General features: G+C 33.4%; 1 protein-coding gene across 3 annotated transcripts in view; it reads left to right on the top strand.

The window, feature by feature from the left end:
- The window catches only part of MICU1 (mitochondrial calcium uptake 1), a 246858-nt gene that overhangs the window by 75089 nt on the left and 154971 nt on the right, over positions 1–16798 (top strand). For all 3 annotated transcript variants that reach the window (XM_076010083.1, XM_012762546.3, XM_012762541.3), the window contains one exon: positions 4165–4327. In XM_076010083.1, the coding sequence (XP_075866198.1) occupies positions 4165–4327 (163 nt within the window). The remainder of the gene's footprint in view (positions 1–4164; positions 4328–16798) is intronic.

Here is a 16798-nt window from a genome sequence, read left to right as displayed (position 1 = left end):
TGAATCAAAAAAGTGAAGGAAACTATTGAGCATTTTCTGTGTGCCAGGCATAGTATACATATATGCATGCATATGTATGTATGTGTGTGTGTATACACACTTATATATAAGCAGTTAAGTAGCTTGTCTAAAATCATATAGCTGATTACTCATAGAGACAGAAGTAAAATATGAATCTAACTCTAAAACACTTGATCCTTCAACTCTATTCTTCTAACATAGCATTGTTTGGTTACAAGACTTTGCTCAGTGTACGCTAGGTCAATTAATGTCATGCCATTTCAGTGGTCTTAGGATTTCTAAATATAATCTTGAGCCCTTATTGTTCCCTTTATCCATTGTAGTGGAGATTGCTAGTTGTCCACTGAATGGAAGTAATTTGAACCACTTCTGGCTCATAAAGCCTCCCACAGGGTTTTTCAGTGCTCTTTCTCCCCTTCCTGAGAAAGAATGGTGAAACCAGAACTTGGAAGCCACATGTTGGCTGCCGTGAGTACCTGAAGGGATTTATGGCTTCCGGCTAACTGGGAACATGCACTGTAGATTGTATTTTAATGAAAATACATTTTCATTTTATTTGAGCCATTGTATTTTGATGTATATTTATAACAGCCTTTTGACCTACCCTAACTTGTATGTTTGCTTTAAAAGAAAGGCCAAGAATCAAGGCCACAGACTTTTCAGCAAAATATGTAGGAGAAGAAATTTTCATAGATATGTTTTTCTATCAATAAAACACTCTGAATGAAAAAATACACTCTTTAATAATGTTGGGACTTATTTTGAGTGAAATTTACAATGCTAATATGGAACTTTTGTTGTTTATTATTAATTTTACTGCCAAAAATTAATTACTTTTTACCCAATGAGATTAGTGTCATAGAACTTGGAATTGCATACAGCTTTAAGAGGCCATTCTATGACAGATGGTCATTATTATGGATGGTCAAAAATTGACTAGAGCAAAAAGAGAAGCATTTGTTAAATACAAGGGTTTTTTTTTTTTAAGTTTTTAAGCTTTTTATTATGGAAATTTTCAGACATATACAATGATAGAACAGTATAATAAAGCTATACACCCATCACCCAGCTTCAACAGTTATCAATTGACCAGTTTTGTTTTCTCTGTATCACAGATTACTTGAAGTCCTAAGTATCATCATTTATCTGTAAATATTTAGTAAATTTATTTTGTAAAATTTATTTCCTCAGAAAATACAAGGTTTTTAAATGATCCTCACAGCTCCTTTTTCTTAGGTGAGATAATCATAGCAATGAACTTCATGTGCCTATTTATCTTCCATTTGCAAATGGAAGCGTACCTTCTATGCTCAGGAACTCTCTTCTTTGTTTTGGAATACTCTCTTAACTATTAGAAGTTCTTCCTTATTAGGCCAAGATCTCATCTGTAATATTTATCCACAAGTCTAGTTCTGCTGTTTAACATCACGTAGACTGTCTGAATTTTTACAAAATAATTGTTTCACTATAAAATAAAACATAGATATAGGAAACCACTAAACTGATTTTTGTAATAATAATTTTTTTTTGTTCTTTATATTAGTAGTTTTATCATTCAAATGTTCATCTCCCTATACATAGTTTAATCTTGCCTATTTTGTTTTGGTGATATCTCTTTTAAATCGCTTTATCTACAGATGACAGAACCCAGACTATTTAGCCTATAAAGTTTCCTATGGTCTAGACTTTCCTAATGCATATTCTCAGTGCAATTCAGGATATGTTCCTCAGTTCTCTGTATCACCGAATATCGGCAGCTGGATTGTGAGGCTTGGACTCAGGTTTGATCCCTATGACAAGATTAGAGGTAGTATTATGTTCTTGTGTCATGAGGCACCTAATGTCTAGTTGCTTTTCTTGTGATATTAGTAGCTATTAACTTTCCCTTACTAGATCTATTAATCCATTGGAGTTACAAAAGGGTGATAGTCTAATTTTATCAAATCTTCTAAATTTATTAATCAGAATATTTTTATACAGAGACACTATCCCTAATCTATCTATCCCTCATCTACTAAAACAAGTACTATTTGACTATTCTTTGGTACAGTTCATATAGGAAAAATAATGCCTGAATTTTGATCCAGTGAAGTTTGGCAGCTTTATTGAAGACAAGTGTCTTAATATAATGATGCTCAAAAAAATTTTGTAAATGATAAACTATCATAATTCCATTAGTAAATCGTTTCTGTAGGCTAGACAGCCCAAAATCCTTCAACAGTTTTCTATATATCTCTGCATCCAAGCCTTTGTTATCTTGGATGCTGTATTCTGACTTTTTATATAATAGTTTGTTAGTGTTCCCTTTAACACAACTGATTAAAAGGAGGCAACTCCATATCAGTTGTTATGGAATGATTTTCAAGGTACAATGCTAAGTGAAAAAAAGCAAAATATATAGTATGTAATATGTTTTTATTTAATTCTGTCAATGTGGGAATACATTAAGTCTATCACTTTCCTTGACCTATTATTTCAAAATAAAACTGGACCAATAAAACCATTGGTTTATATTAATAAAGCAAAATGTATATAATACAGTGGCCCAAATTGTGATTAATTTAATAATATTCAGCATATAATTTAGTGACTTTTATGACAATCAAAGAATCTGAGTTTCACTCTTAAAATTTTTGACTTTTAAGTTCTTATCTTTCTACCTTTATCTTGTATATGATTGTCTTAACTTTTTAGTTCACAAAGTTCTCTTTGATAGTAGTTACAGCTTCATTCCAGAATTTTTTTTCTTTCTTTTTTGTTGTTGTTCAGAGGAAGAAGAAGAATACAGATGGACTAAAGAAGGGTATTTTTTCTGTCACCATTATTTCCCAGCAGACTGTTGTAATGTAATAAAAATACCTTTGATTTAAAACTTGTAGCTAGGTTGGAAGTTGAAAGAGGTTCAAAAGCTCCTTAGTGTATTTGCCACGCTCAATCTTTTGATATAGTCTCCTCTGAAATCTACTTAGATTTTAATGCAAGTAAGCATTGAAAAGATTCCTGTCATGTGTAGTTAGAAATTAGCAGTCTTTTCTCAGATGCTAAAAGCACATGTGGTAGTAGAATTAAACAGCCGCTGCCAATGACCTCGAAGTGACATCTGGCCAGGACTGACAGTTACAATAATTGCTGTGTTAAAATTTCAAATTTAAAACATTACTATTTTTCTTAATATTAGTGAATTGCTTTATAGACATTGAACAAATGGGTTTTTAGGTTTCATTGCCTTGACATATTTTCTATCCAGTTATTTATAAGATACTATTTATTGTTGGCTGACTCAACATATAAAATTCAGGTATGAGAGAAATTTTTTCACCAAAATATTATGTGATTAGTATAGTATTTTGTATGTTTCATGTATGGAATGAGGGCTTGTATGCCTCATAAGAGAATGAGCTGTCATGTTAACATGGCAAACTTTTAGTAAAATGTATGCCATACTTAATTTTGTTGCTATTCAAACATTTGCTTATGTGCCTCCCAGCTCTTCTCCCTTCTTAATTTGCCATATGCAAAGGATCTCTGGCAGTTTGCTCAATTTTATAGTCAAAAGTAAAAGTCTGTTGCTTCAGACTGTTAACAATTGTGTTTCTATGATATGTAATTTTATTTTGCTATGCTGTTATTTAATGTACTCTGTCTTTGAAGGCCTACTAACTTTTCAAACCTATGAAGTATCAAATTTGTTTGGTGTAAGAATCAGGAAATTGTATAGAAGTAAGAGCTGTAAAATCATTCTTTTTTAAAAACTTGGTATTTAAGAACCTATAGGGTACTGTATATGTGGCATTGTACTCTGTTACTGAGATCTTTTGAAATCTCTTATGCCATTTTTCAATTTTGCTAGCCTTCAATGATTTAAGGACATTAGAAAATTCTTCCCCAAAAAGTTCTAAACAAAAGTTATATAAACATTGCCTCAACTGGAGTATGAATGGTATTTTGCAAGAAAGAGATTTAAAAATTTTTGAAATTCAAGTTTATTTGTAATATTTAAAAATAAAATAATAGAAAAAAGATAAAATATCCCTGCAAATAAGATGAGAAATGTATGGGAATTGATGAGCGTTGATGATGGGATTATATTAGCATAGGAGCATTGCTTAATATAGTTAATTCTTTCTAAATTTCAAACTTTAGGTGATGGAATATGAGAATAGGATTCGAGCCTATTCCACACCAGACAAAATCTTCCGATATTTTGCCACCTTGAAAATAATCAATGAGCCTGGTGAAGCAGAAGTGTTTATGACTCCACAAGATTTTGTACGATCCATAACACCCAATGAAAAACAACCAGAACGTAAGTTGGTAAAGTGAAAAATAAGATTGTGGTATTTATTTTGTCATTGACTACTTTGTTTCTTTCTATGTGTTACCTAATATTACAGGTCCATGTGATAATTGTATTCATTAAACTCTAAATGTCAGGCATTGTGCTAGGCTTTGGGAATACAGTAGAAGAGCCTACAGTTTAATGTGGCAATCCTCAACCAGAGTAAGGAGTTGAGGAGACTGTGTCCTTCTGACTGAGATTCATTGCCCGTAAAGAGAATGTTCCTGAAGGCAGTGCATTATACATGCCACTTACTGAGGGAGATAAAGACAGTAACAGGTAATTTCAGGAATGTGGTGATTTGTAAAAGAATATTATGTAGAAATCCTTTGGTAATATAAAGAAGAGCATTTAGCTCAATGTGGAAGTTTAAGGAATGCTTTCTAGAGATCATGTATAAGTTTGAATAAAAGACAAGCAAAGAATACGGGACAGTAACTCAAAGCCATACAAACAAATAAAAAATATTAAACACCAGTAAAGGTAACTTCATAGATAAATATAAAAGCCAATATTGTTTTATGTTTTGTTTGTAACTCCTCTTTTTGTTTCCTAGATTAAACACATTTATAAAACAATAATTATAAATATATAACAATGTACACATAACATATAAGGATATAATATGTGAAATAATATAAAATGGGGAATGCAGAATGGAGCTGGATAAGAACATTTTCTAAGCAGAGAGTTTATGATGTTTTGCCCACATTAACATTCATACATCTCTAGGAAAAATAAAGATTCTGGGTCAAACCATCACCCCTCCAAAATGTATGAAATTTGCTGAGTTTTTAAATTTTTTGGTTGTGGAAATTTTCAAACATAAAAAATAGAAAAAATAATTTAATCAACCCATATGTACTGATCACTTAGCCTCAATAATTATAACACATGGCCAGTCTTATTTCATCTATAACTTCAAATTGTTTTAAAGCCAATTCAAGACATCATATCATATAATTTGTAAACATTTCTATATGTATCTCTAAAATATGAGAACTTAAAATTTAAAAAACAATAATTTTAATAATTTTAATAATTAAAATTATTTTAAATTTAATAATTTTAAAATAGCATATTAAAAAAAAAGCCATCAGGGCATGGTGGCTCTTACCTGTAATCCCAGCCACTCCAAAGGCTGAGGCAAGAGGATTGCTTGAGGCCAGTAGTTTGAGATCAGCCTGGGCAATGTAGTGAGACCTTCTCTGTAATAAAATGAAAAAAATTAACCAGGTAAGCCTGAGTCCCAGCTACTCTGGAGGCTGAAGTGAGAGGATCACTTGAGCCTCGGAGCTCGGGGCTGCAGTGAGCCAGGATCACACCACTGCAATCCAGCCTGGGTGACAAAGCGAGACCCTGTTTCTAAATGAATGAATGAATTAATTAATTAAAATAAAAATAGCAATCATTTCTTAATAGCAAATATCTAGGCACTGCTCAGATTTCTCTATCTAAAAATATTTTTTACATTTGGTTTGTTGAAATCAACCTCTGCATTGCATTTGATTGATATATCTTCTAAGTCTTTAGAGACTTTTTTCTATCTCTTTTATGCTTTTTTCTTGACATTTATGCAAGACACATTTTATGCTTTATCTTGAGTTTCTCATTCCACCTTGTGCTAAGGTAGTTGCTGTGGCACAGAGATATAACCTGACAGGATGAAACCTCAGCTATACTGTGCATCTGTTGCTTTCTGCTTTAGGGCATCTCTACTGCTATAGCAAGGGACACCCGTAGGAGTATATTCAACCATATTGGCACATGCACACATTTGGAGGTACAAAGGATTTAATACCCTTTGCTGGGAATTGGTGGATAAATACTCTTTTCTCCACTGTCTTGGATGATCAATTCTGATATACAAGCTACATGGTTTTTCAGATGGCCCAAGAGGAATCAATCCCTGGTTCTCTACAGTGGAAGTCAACTTAATAACACACCCTTGACTTGGCTTTCCCTCCTACTGACCTGTTTCACTTTTCTCAGTCCTCCCACACCAATTTTCTGCTTTTTAGGAAACTAAACTAGACACTGTTTATTTTTAGAAGAATGTAGATCATTGGTATTATAGAATTTCCCACATCCTGGATTTTACTGATTGTATCGCAAGGTATTGTTTTGTGTTCCTCTATCTTTTTGTATTTTACCCATGTGGAAAATACATGGAAAGCAACTGGAAAGGAGTATACCAAAATGTTAACTCTCTGAATATAGAAATGATAAGAAATTATATTATTTTTCCTTGTATGTAGCTTCATTTTCTAATAGACTTCTCATATATTCATTTAACAAGTATTGATTAACCAATAGCAAGTAAGAAGTTTGAATCAGTAATCAAGTGCATCCCCAAAAAGGAAAAGCCTAGAACCAGATGGCTTCATAGGTGATTTCTAATAAAGAGGAATTGATACCAATCCTTCTTGAACTTGTCCAAAGAAAAAAAAGAAGTATCAGTGACAAACTAATTAAATGAGGCCAGCATAACCCTAACCAAAGCCAGGCAGAAGACACAAGAAGAAAAGAAAACTACAAGCCAGTATCTCTGACGAATATAGTTGCAAAAATCCTCAATAAAATACTAGCACATGAAATTCAAGAACACATTAAAAAGGTCATACACCATAACCAAGTGGGATTTATCCTTGGGATGCAAATATGGTTCAATGTAAGCAAATCAATCATGTGATACATCACATAAACAGAATGAAGGACAAAAAACCTATGATCATCTGAATAGATGCAGAAAAACCATTTGATAAAATTAAATATCCCTTCATAATAAAAATTTTCAACAAACGAGGAATAGAAGGAACTTACCTCAAAATAATAAAGGCAATATATGACACACCCACAGCTAACATCATACTGAATGGGGAAAAACTGAAAGGCTGTCCTCTAAGATCTGGAATAAGACAAGGATGCCCACCTTTCTCCACTTTTATTCCAACATAATACCAAAAGTCCTGGCCAGAGCAATTAAAAAACAGAAAGAAATATTAATAAAAGACATCCAAATTGAAAAGGAAGAAGTCAAATTAGCATTGGTCACAGACAACATGATCTTATACTTAAAAAAACTCAAAAGACTCCACTCAAAAAACTATTAAAGCTGCTAAATGAATTCAGTAAAGTTGCAAAAACAGTAGCATTTATATACACCAACAGTGAACAATATGAAAAAGAAATCAGGAAAGTAATCCCATTGGAAATAGGTACAAAGAATATAAAATACCTAGGAATCAAATTTAACCAAAGAAGTGAAAGATGTCTATCAAGAAAACTATAAAACACTGATGAAAGAAATTGAAGAGACCCCTAAAATTGGAAAGACATTCCATACTAATGGAGTAGAAGACTTAATGTCATCAAAATAACCATTGTGCCCCAGGCAATCTACAGACTCAACACAGTTCCTATCACAATACCAATGTTATGGGTAAGGTGGCTCATACCTGTAATCCTAACACTTGGGGGGCCAAGGTGGGAAGATTACTTGAGGCCAGAAGTTTGAAACCATCTGGGTAACATAATGAGACACATCTACAAAAGCAAACAAAAATACACATACAAAAAAAAACTAGTTGGGCATAGTGGCATGTTCCTATAGTCCTAGATACTTGGGAGGCTGAGGCAGGAAGATTGCTTGAGTCCAGGAGTTTAGGGTTGCACTGAGCTGTGATCTCACCAGTGTACTTCAGCCTGGGCAACAGAATGAGACCTTATCTCAGAAAAAAAAAATCATTTTTCACAGAAATAAGAAAAATAATCCTAAAATTTGTATGGAACTATAAAAGATCCAGAAATGCCAAAGAACAAAGATGGAAACATCACACTGCCTGACTTCAAAATATTTTAAAGGCTACAGTGACCAAAACTGTCTGTTTATTGGTATAAAAGTAGACACATAGACCAATGGAATAGAATAGAGAATCCAAAAATAAGGCCTCATATTTACAGCCAACTGGTTTTTGACAAAGGCCCCAAGAAAATACACTGGGGCAGGGACACCTTCCATAAATGGAGCTGGGTGTGGTGGTTCACACCTATAATCCCAAGGCTTTGGGAGGCTAAGGTGGGAGGATCCCTTGAAGCCAAGAGTTCAAGACCAGCCTAGGTAACACAGTGGGACTCCATCTCTAAAGTAATGAAAAAAATTAACAGAGCATGGTGGTGCATGTCTGTAGTCCCAGCTACTTTGGAGGCTGAGGTGGGAAGATTTCTTGAGCCCAGGAGTTTGAGGCTGCAGTGAGCTATGAGCATGCCACTGCACTCCAGCCTGGGTGACAGAGACCTCATCTCTTTAAAATGAAAAAGACAAAGAAAGAAATAATAAATACTCAAGGTCGTGAATACTCTTCTAACTTGTCTGACTTGGTCATTATGCATTGTATACATATAACAAATGCTCCCGTGTGGATCATAAGTATATAAAATATTATATATCAAAAGAAAGAAGATAATAAAATTTTAGCAAGTATAAAGAGGGTCAATTATATAATGATGAAAGGATCACTTAACCAAACAATGTAATAATACTAAACATGTATGTACCTAATAGGAGAGTTATATGAAGCACAAACTAATCGAATTCTGAGAGTGAATAGACAAATTCACAAAGTAAGAAATCAGTACCCTTCTCTCAATAATTGATAGAGAAAGTAGACTAAAAATCAGTAAGGATATGGAAGAAAGAAAGGAGATCAGTCATTGCCTGGGACTTCAAGAACAGGAAAAAGTGAGAAAGATCAATTAAAAATGTAAATAAACTTTTAAGGGTAATAAACATGTTCATTATGTTAATTGTGGTAGTGGTTTCGCTAGTATATACTTATGACTGGTGTGTCAAAACTTATGAAACACTTTATAAATATGTGCTATTTATTTTAATTATACCCCAATAAATAGTTGAAAAGAAACAGATAATACAAAACATCAAGAAAAAGACTGATACATTAGAAAAATGTTAATATTGACCACTCTGTACATTGAAAATTACCATAACCAGAATAAAAACTCATACCCCAGAGTAAAAGATATCTGCAATGCATATAACAGAGTTCAATGGAGAATATATAAAGTACTTTTTACTAATCAGAAAGAGAACCTAATGAGCAGAGCATATAAACAGGCAATTCATAGGAATGGCAATATGAAGAGTTGAACATGCATAGATGATAAACCTCACCTGTCGTTAGTGAAATGCAAAAGAAAACCACAAATGTAACTTTAAAACATTTTAAAAGGAAGAGGATTTTTTATGTTCAAAGTTAAATTGTTAACAGCTTAAAAAGATGTTTTATAACATGATTTTTTTTAGTAAGCCTCATAGCAACCACCAAGCAAAAACCTATAATATATACACTAAAAATATAATAAAAAGCAAGAAGTTAAAACATGCTACTAGAGAAAATTACTTAACAACAAAGGAAGACAATAACAAATGTAGAAAGGAAGAATACAGTTGCAAAACAACCAGAAAACAAGTAACAACATGGCAATAGTAAGTCGTTACCTATCAATAGTAAAAATGGATATGAATAGACTAAATTCTCTAACTAAAAGATCTAGAGTGGCTGAATGGATTAAAAATAAAGATTCAGCTATGTGTTGCCTTCAAAAAACTCATTTCATGTGTAACAACACATAGAATGAAACTGAAAGGATGGAAAGATATTTGGAAATGGAAATCAAAAGAGATAGAGTATTTTCTGTAAGTATAGCTACTTCTAAGTCAAAAACTATAAAAAGAGCCAAGGTCATGATATAATGATAAAAGAGTCAATTTATCAAGAAGATATAACAATTATAGGTATACATACACCTAACCTCAGAGCACCTAAATATATAAAACAAATATTAATAGATCTAAAGAGAGAGAGAGACTGCAATATAATAATAGTGTGAGACTTCAACATCCCACTTTCAACAGTGGACAGATCATTCAGACAGAAAATCAACAAAGAAACGTCAGATTTAAACTGCACTCTAGACAAAATGGACCTAAATAAACATTTACATTCCATCCAATGGCAGCAGAATACACATTCTTCTCATCTACACATGGAACATTTCCAGGATAGATGATAGGTTAGGCCACAAAGCAAGTCTTAACAAATTGAAGAAGATTGAAATCATATGAAGTATCTTTTCTTTCTTTCTTTCTTTTTTTTTTTTTTTTGAGACAGAGTCTCGCTTTGTTGCTCAGGCTAGAGTGAGTGCCATGGCGTCAGCCTAGTTCACGGCAACCTCAAACTCTTGGGCTCAAGCAATCCTGCTGCCTCAGCCTCCCAAGTAGCTGGGACTACAGGCATGCACCACCCTGCCCGGCTAATTTTTTCTATATATATGAGTTGGCCAATTAATTTCTTTCTATTATAGTAGAGACGGGGTCTCACTTGCTCAGGCTGGTTTCAAACTCCTGACCTCGAGTGATCCGCCCACCTCGGCCTCCCAGAGTGCTAGGATTACAGGCGTGAGCCACCGCGCCCGGCCTCAAGTATCTTTTCTGACCATAATGGCATAAAACTAGAAATCAATAGTAGGAGGAACTTCAGAATCCATACATATATATGGAAATCAAACAACATGCTCCTAAATAACCAATGGTCAATGAAGAAATTAAAAAGGAAATTAAAAAGTTTCTTGAGACAAACAAAAATGGAAACAACATACTTAAACCTATGGCATACAGGAAAAGCAATTCTAAGAGAGTTTATAGCAATAAACACCTGTATCAAAAAGAAGAAATATCTCAAACAAACTAACATTGTATATCAAGGAACTAGAAAAATAAGAACAAACTCAACCCATAATTGATAAGAGAAAGGAAATAATAAACATCAAAGCAGAAATAAATGAATTAGAGACTAGAAAATCCACAAAGAAACAATAATTTACTCCCATTAATTTGCTAAAAATATATATCTGACAATACCAGGTTGTGGCAGGAATGCAGACGAGGAAACTTTCATACATTCTTGGAGAGAATATATATTAATGTATTCATTCTCGTTATCAATTTGGCAATGTCTAGCCAATGTGAACACATATGTTCTTTCTTACAACTTTGCCATCACTATGAGAAGAATATATCCTGGATAGCCCAGTGGTCCTAAAAAAATAAATAAATAAACATATAAAGCAGACTGACAACTCTGATGACAAAACTGTGAAGCAGATGTGCCTTAACCTAGATTGGTCAACCCTAATCAACAGAGCAAGGTCAGCTGAGATCAGCATAGCAAACCTCATGTAACCTGCAAATGTATGAGCTAAATAAATGCTTGCAGTTTTATGCCACTGACAGTTTGTGGTTGTTTGTTACACAGCAATAGTTGACATGACTGATAAAATTGGAAAAAAATTGAATGTCCATCTACAGGAACATGGATACATTAAATATTGGCATATTTATATAAATAATATTCACAACTGTATAGCAGTGAAAATTAAAAATGACAGCTGCCTATATATTTTATATATGTTAATATATAAATATAAATATATAACAAAATATGGATAATGGAGCAGTTCATGCTGCAGTAATAACCTCAAAATCTCAGTGACTTACAACAGTGAAGGTTTATATATTGATCATGCTGCATTTCTATCATAACTTGGCTATGGCTTTATTCCACATGGTTTTTTAATCTGGGACCCAGGCCGATGGGGCAGAATGCAGAGCGTCTACCTGGAACATAGCAGAGGTAACAGAGAAAATGCCAAATCACAAGCTGACCCTTAAAGCTTTTGTTTGAACATAATATATCTGATTTGTGCTCACATTTCATTGTTTAGAGGAAATTACATGCCAAGTTCAATGTCGATTCTACAGAATAAATATAATCATCCCCTAGGGAAGAGCAATGAATGAATATATGTGAATGTTGTAGTCTTCAACAGAAATGATAAATGCCAAATTAAGAACAGTGGTTATCTCTAAGAAGAAAAGGAATGAAATCAAGTTGCTGAGATGTGTGAGGCTTTTAGCCATCACTATAAAGTTTTTTTCCAAAATAATTAAAAAGGAAGATCTCAAATAAATATGGCTAACTGCTAAAATTTAAGAAAACTGAGTAATGGCTGAAAAAGAGTTTTCTATTATATTCTATATTCTCTGTATATTTGAAAAAAATGAAGTACAATAATACCTATATAAAATCATTCAGTCTCTATAAAAGAAGGAAGGAAAAAGAAAATGAAGAGGAGGATGGAAGGGAAAGAAAAATAATAAAGGAAAACAAGGCAAGGTTGTTCAAAAGTACATAAGCTATTATACAACAATATGAATATAGTTACCACTACTTACCTGTATATTTAAAAATGGTTAACATGGGAACTCTTGTGTGTTTTTTACCATAGTTTTTAAAAAGAGTACATAAACAACATGCTAACACCGTGGTCTCCTCCCATCCTCTCTTTCAAAACATTATGCCTTTCTCATTTGAAATCCCTATTATCTGTCATCTGCTTTTTTTGTTTTTTATTTTTTTAGAGATAGGCTCTTGCTTTACTGCCCAGGCTGGAGTGCAGTAATGCAATTATAGCTCATTACATCCTCTGATTCCTGGGCTCCATTGATCCTCCCACCTCCGCCTTGGCCTCTCAAAGTGCTGGAATTACAGGCATGAACCACCACACCTGGCCTTGTCATCTGCTTGGACAGTTGAAGCCATTTGAACATAAGCCATCCTCATATTAAAATAAACCAATTCACCAGAAAGACAACAAAGCACATAAATCAGTAAACATACCATCTTTGCCTAAATATAAAATCTGGTCCAAGCTGAGGCAATTTCACTGCAGCAAGAAATCTTTTACTTACATGTTCAGCATGTTTAACCATTTTGGCTTTGTTCAAAAGCCAAAACTATTAACTTGGATTGTCACAAGTAGCTGTTTCATGAATTCAGAATGTATAAATTGTGACTGACAATGAAACTCCAAGGGATTTACATAATCACATGAAGCCTGTTTTCTCTGGTACACACAATATATATATTTTTTATAGAACATATGCTATATAATTAAGTCATTTCATATTATAATAAAGCATCTGGAAGAATATGGATATCACCTTAGTCTTAAGAGTCAAAGCATGTCTATTCTGCTGTCAGAGTGCAGAGTCTGAATGATCAAATCTTAGCTTATATTCTATAAGCTTTTATAAGCAGTCTGTAACCACATATTACCCTTTACTAAGTGTTAGTCTTCATGTTTGCATATTAATCTTCAAATCAGTTTTAGATTTCAGCAGTATCTCATATATAAATTTCTCAGTACAGGCCAAATGCATTAAATTAGTATACAAAGATCATAAAAATTATGATGGTTGATGAATCCAAGCCACAGTTGCTGTCAGATTTCTAAACCTAATGTTTTTCTCTGTATAAAACTATTATGAATGGTCAGTTATTTCTGTAACTGTAACAGACCTAAGAACTAGTTTAGTTTGCTTTTCCTACTTCACTTCAGTTTTCATTTCCCCCATCTAAGTTATGTTCGCCAAATGCTTTGAAGTCGTTGGTATCAACAGTTTAATCCAAACATAACAATAACAACAACAGTAATAGAAAGGAACTAACATCTGACTGAGCACTTGCTATGTTTTAGATACTATGCTTAACACAGATTATTATCTCATTCAATTCTCCTAACAAGTATATAGAGCAGGAGTTGGCAAACTACAGCTCTTGGGCCAAATGCAGCCAACTGGCTGTTTAGCTCCCACACAATGCTCTACCCAAGAGATCAGCAAATTTTTTCTATAAAAGGACAGATGGTGACTATTTTAGGTGTTGTGGGCCATATATGGTCTCTGTGATATCTATCGAAGTCTAGTATAATTCAAAAGCTGTCATTCATAACTGAATGAACATGGCTCTGTCCATAAAACTATTTATGGACACTGAAATTGAATTTCATATAATTTTCATGTGTCACAAAATATTTTCTTTGTCATTTTTTTTACCCCTTTAAAAATGTACAAACTATTCTCTGCTCATGAGCCATTCAGAAACAGGCAGTTGGTTGAAGATGGCCAACCTCTGCTCTATACTAAGCAGCAGTGCAGGCCATTAAAAATACAGGTGGAACACAAGGACCTTTTACTGAAAGTACTTACCTTGTTAGAGAGAAAACATTAATGTAAAAATGTTTTAAAAATATATTCACTGAAAAAAATATATATATATTCACTGTATATAATTAAATATAAAATTATGTGTCTTAAACTAAAAGTGCTTTAGGTAAGATTATCGTTAAGGGCATAAAGTGTCATTATAGAGAGAATATGGAGCCCAAGACAAGTGAATCATAATATAATCTGTGTTTCTCCATTTTACACCTTTTTGTCTCCTATGTAGATGAAATCACATCAAGGTGAATAGGGTCAGTCAGTTGGATATGATGGAAAGCAAACAGGGATCCTCTTTGCAATGTGGTGTTCTTAGCTATGACCAAAGCTCAATTTTCTCTATATGGAACTTTAGAAACTTTCCCCATGCCACTGCTTCTTCAAATCATTGGCTGACTATGCAGAGCTGGTTACTACAATAGCAAGAGCCAATTAAAGCCCAAAGCCTGAAGCAACTGTCTAATTCACTATACCCAGGCATGGCAGTGACATTCAGACTTCACAGAAAGGAATAATATTCCAGTCATACAGAATATTTTTTCCCTTTTAATGTCCTTCCTACTTAACTATGATTACTCTAAATTTTCTTGATATACAATATAAAAGTATTTTTATTCATCATTACACTATGAAAGTCATCAGTTCTGATGATCTTTTGCATTTCTCTGATATCAGTTGTAATATCTCCATTTTCATTTTGATTTTGTACTCATTTTAAAACTGCTTAATTTTAGGGCATCATGTAGTCTGTGCTTTGTGATTATTTTTGAACTGTTCTAAAACTAAAACTTACCAATTTAGATCTGTTGGGTATCCTGGGATACGGTATGTGTGAAAGACATGACAAAATAAAGTTGAAATATGAGCTACTGGCTAGAGTCCAGCCATCTCATGGTGGAAATTCAAACTACAAAAAATCTAGGCCTCACTCTTTTATTTCAACCCATATAGGAATAATATATATTTTATTTCTGCTGCATCAACATTTGTGGAAATTCCTGTTCATGAACAAACAAAAATGAAGCCAAGTTTCCCACTAAATCCCATTTTAATATATCGGAATTTCTCCTTATGATTGTCATCTTAGAAGAAAAGCAATTATTCATTATTCTGTATTTTTATGAAAACCAAGAACGTGCTTAGCATATCAGACATTTAGTAACTATTCTGTTTGTGGAATTGGTCTTTCAATACATATAAAAACAAAATATTACAAAGTAAAGTGCCAGAATCTGTGGAAGCAATTGGAATATAATTTCCAAAGGGATAAAAATAATCTTCCTTATACAAAATCAAAATCATATCACGTATCCTCTCAAACCACAGTGGAAAAAAACTAAAAATCAATACCAAGAACAACTTTGGAAACTATACAAACAGATGGAGATTAAACAACACTCTCCTGAACAACCATTAAGTCAAGGAAGAAATTGAGATAGAAGCAAAAAAAAAAAAAAAAAAAAAAAAAATTCTTGAAATAAATGAAAATGGAAACATAACATACCAAAATTTGTGGGATACAGAAAAAGCAGTGCTAAGATTGAAATTTATAGCAATAAACACCTACATCAAAAAAGTAGAAAAATTTCAAATAGACAATCCAAAGATGTACCTCAAGAAACTAGGAAAGCAAGAACAAACCAAACCCAAAATTACCAAAAAGAAAGAAATAATAAAGATCAGAACAGAGCTAAACAGAGACTTAAAAAAAATAGATGAAGACTCAGTGAAAAAAATATTGGTTCTTCAAAGAGATAAACAAAATTGATAAACCACTAGCTAGACTAACCAAGAAAAGAAGACAGATGACCCAAATAAACAAAATCAGAATGAAAATTGAGATATTACAACTGATACCACAGAAATGCAAAAGATCATCAGACTGGCCTGGCATGGTGACTCACGCCTGTAATTCTAGCATTCTGGGAGGCCAAGGCAGGAGGATTGCTCAAGGTCAGGAGTTCGAAACCAGCCTGAGCAAGAGGGAGACCCTGTCTCTACTAAAAATAGAAAGAAATCAATTGGCCAACTAAAAATATACAGAAAAGATTAGCTGGGCATGGTGGTGCCTGTAGTCCCAGCTACTCGGGAGGCTGAGGCAGAAGGATTGCTTGAGCCCAGGAGTTTGAGGTTGTTGTGAGCTAGACTGATGCCAGGCCACTCTAGCCTGGACAACAGAGTGAGACTCTATCTCAAAAAAAAAAAAAAAAAAAAGATCATCAGACTATTATGAACAACTGTATGCTCACAAACTAGAAAATTTACATGAAATAGATAAATTCCTGGAAACATAAAAC

The sequence above is a fragment of the Microcebus murinus genome, chromosome 14 (assembly GCF_040939455.1).
Source record: "Microcebus murinus isolate Inina chromosome 14, M.murinus_Inina_mat1.0, whole genome shotgun sequence".
NCBI lineage: Eukaryota > Metazoa > Chordata > Mammalia > Primates > Cheirogaleidae > Microcebus > Microcebus murinus.
This window is presented reverse-complemented; position numbering and strand designations above follow the sequence as displayed.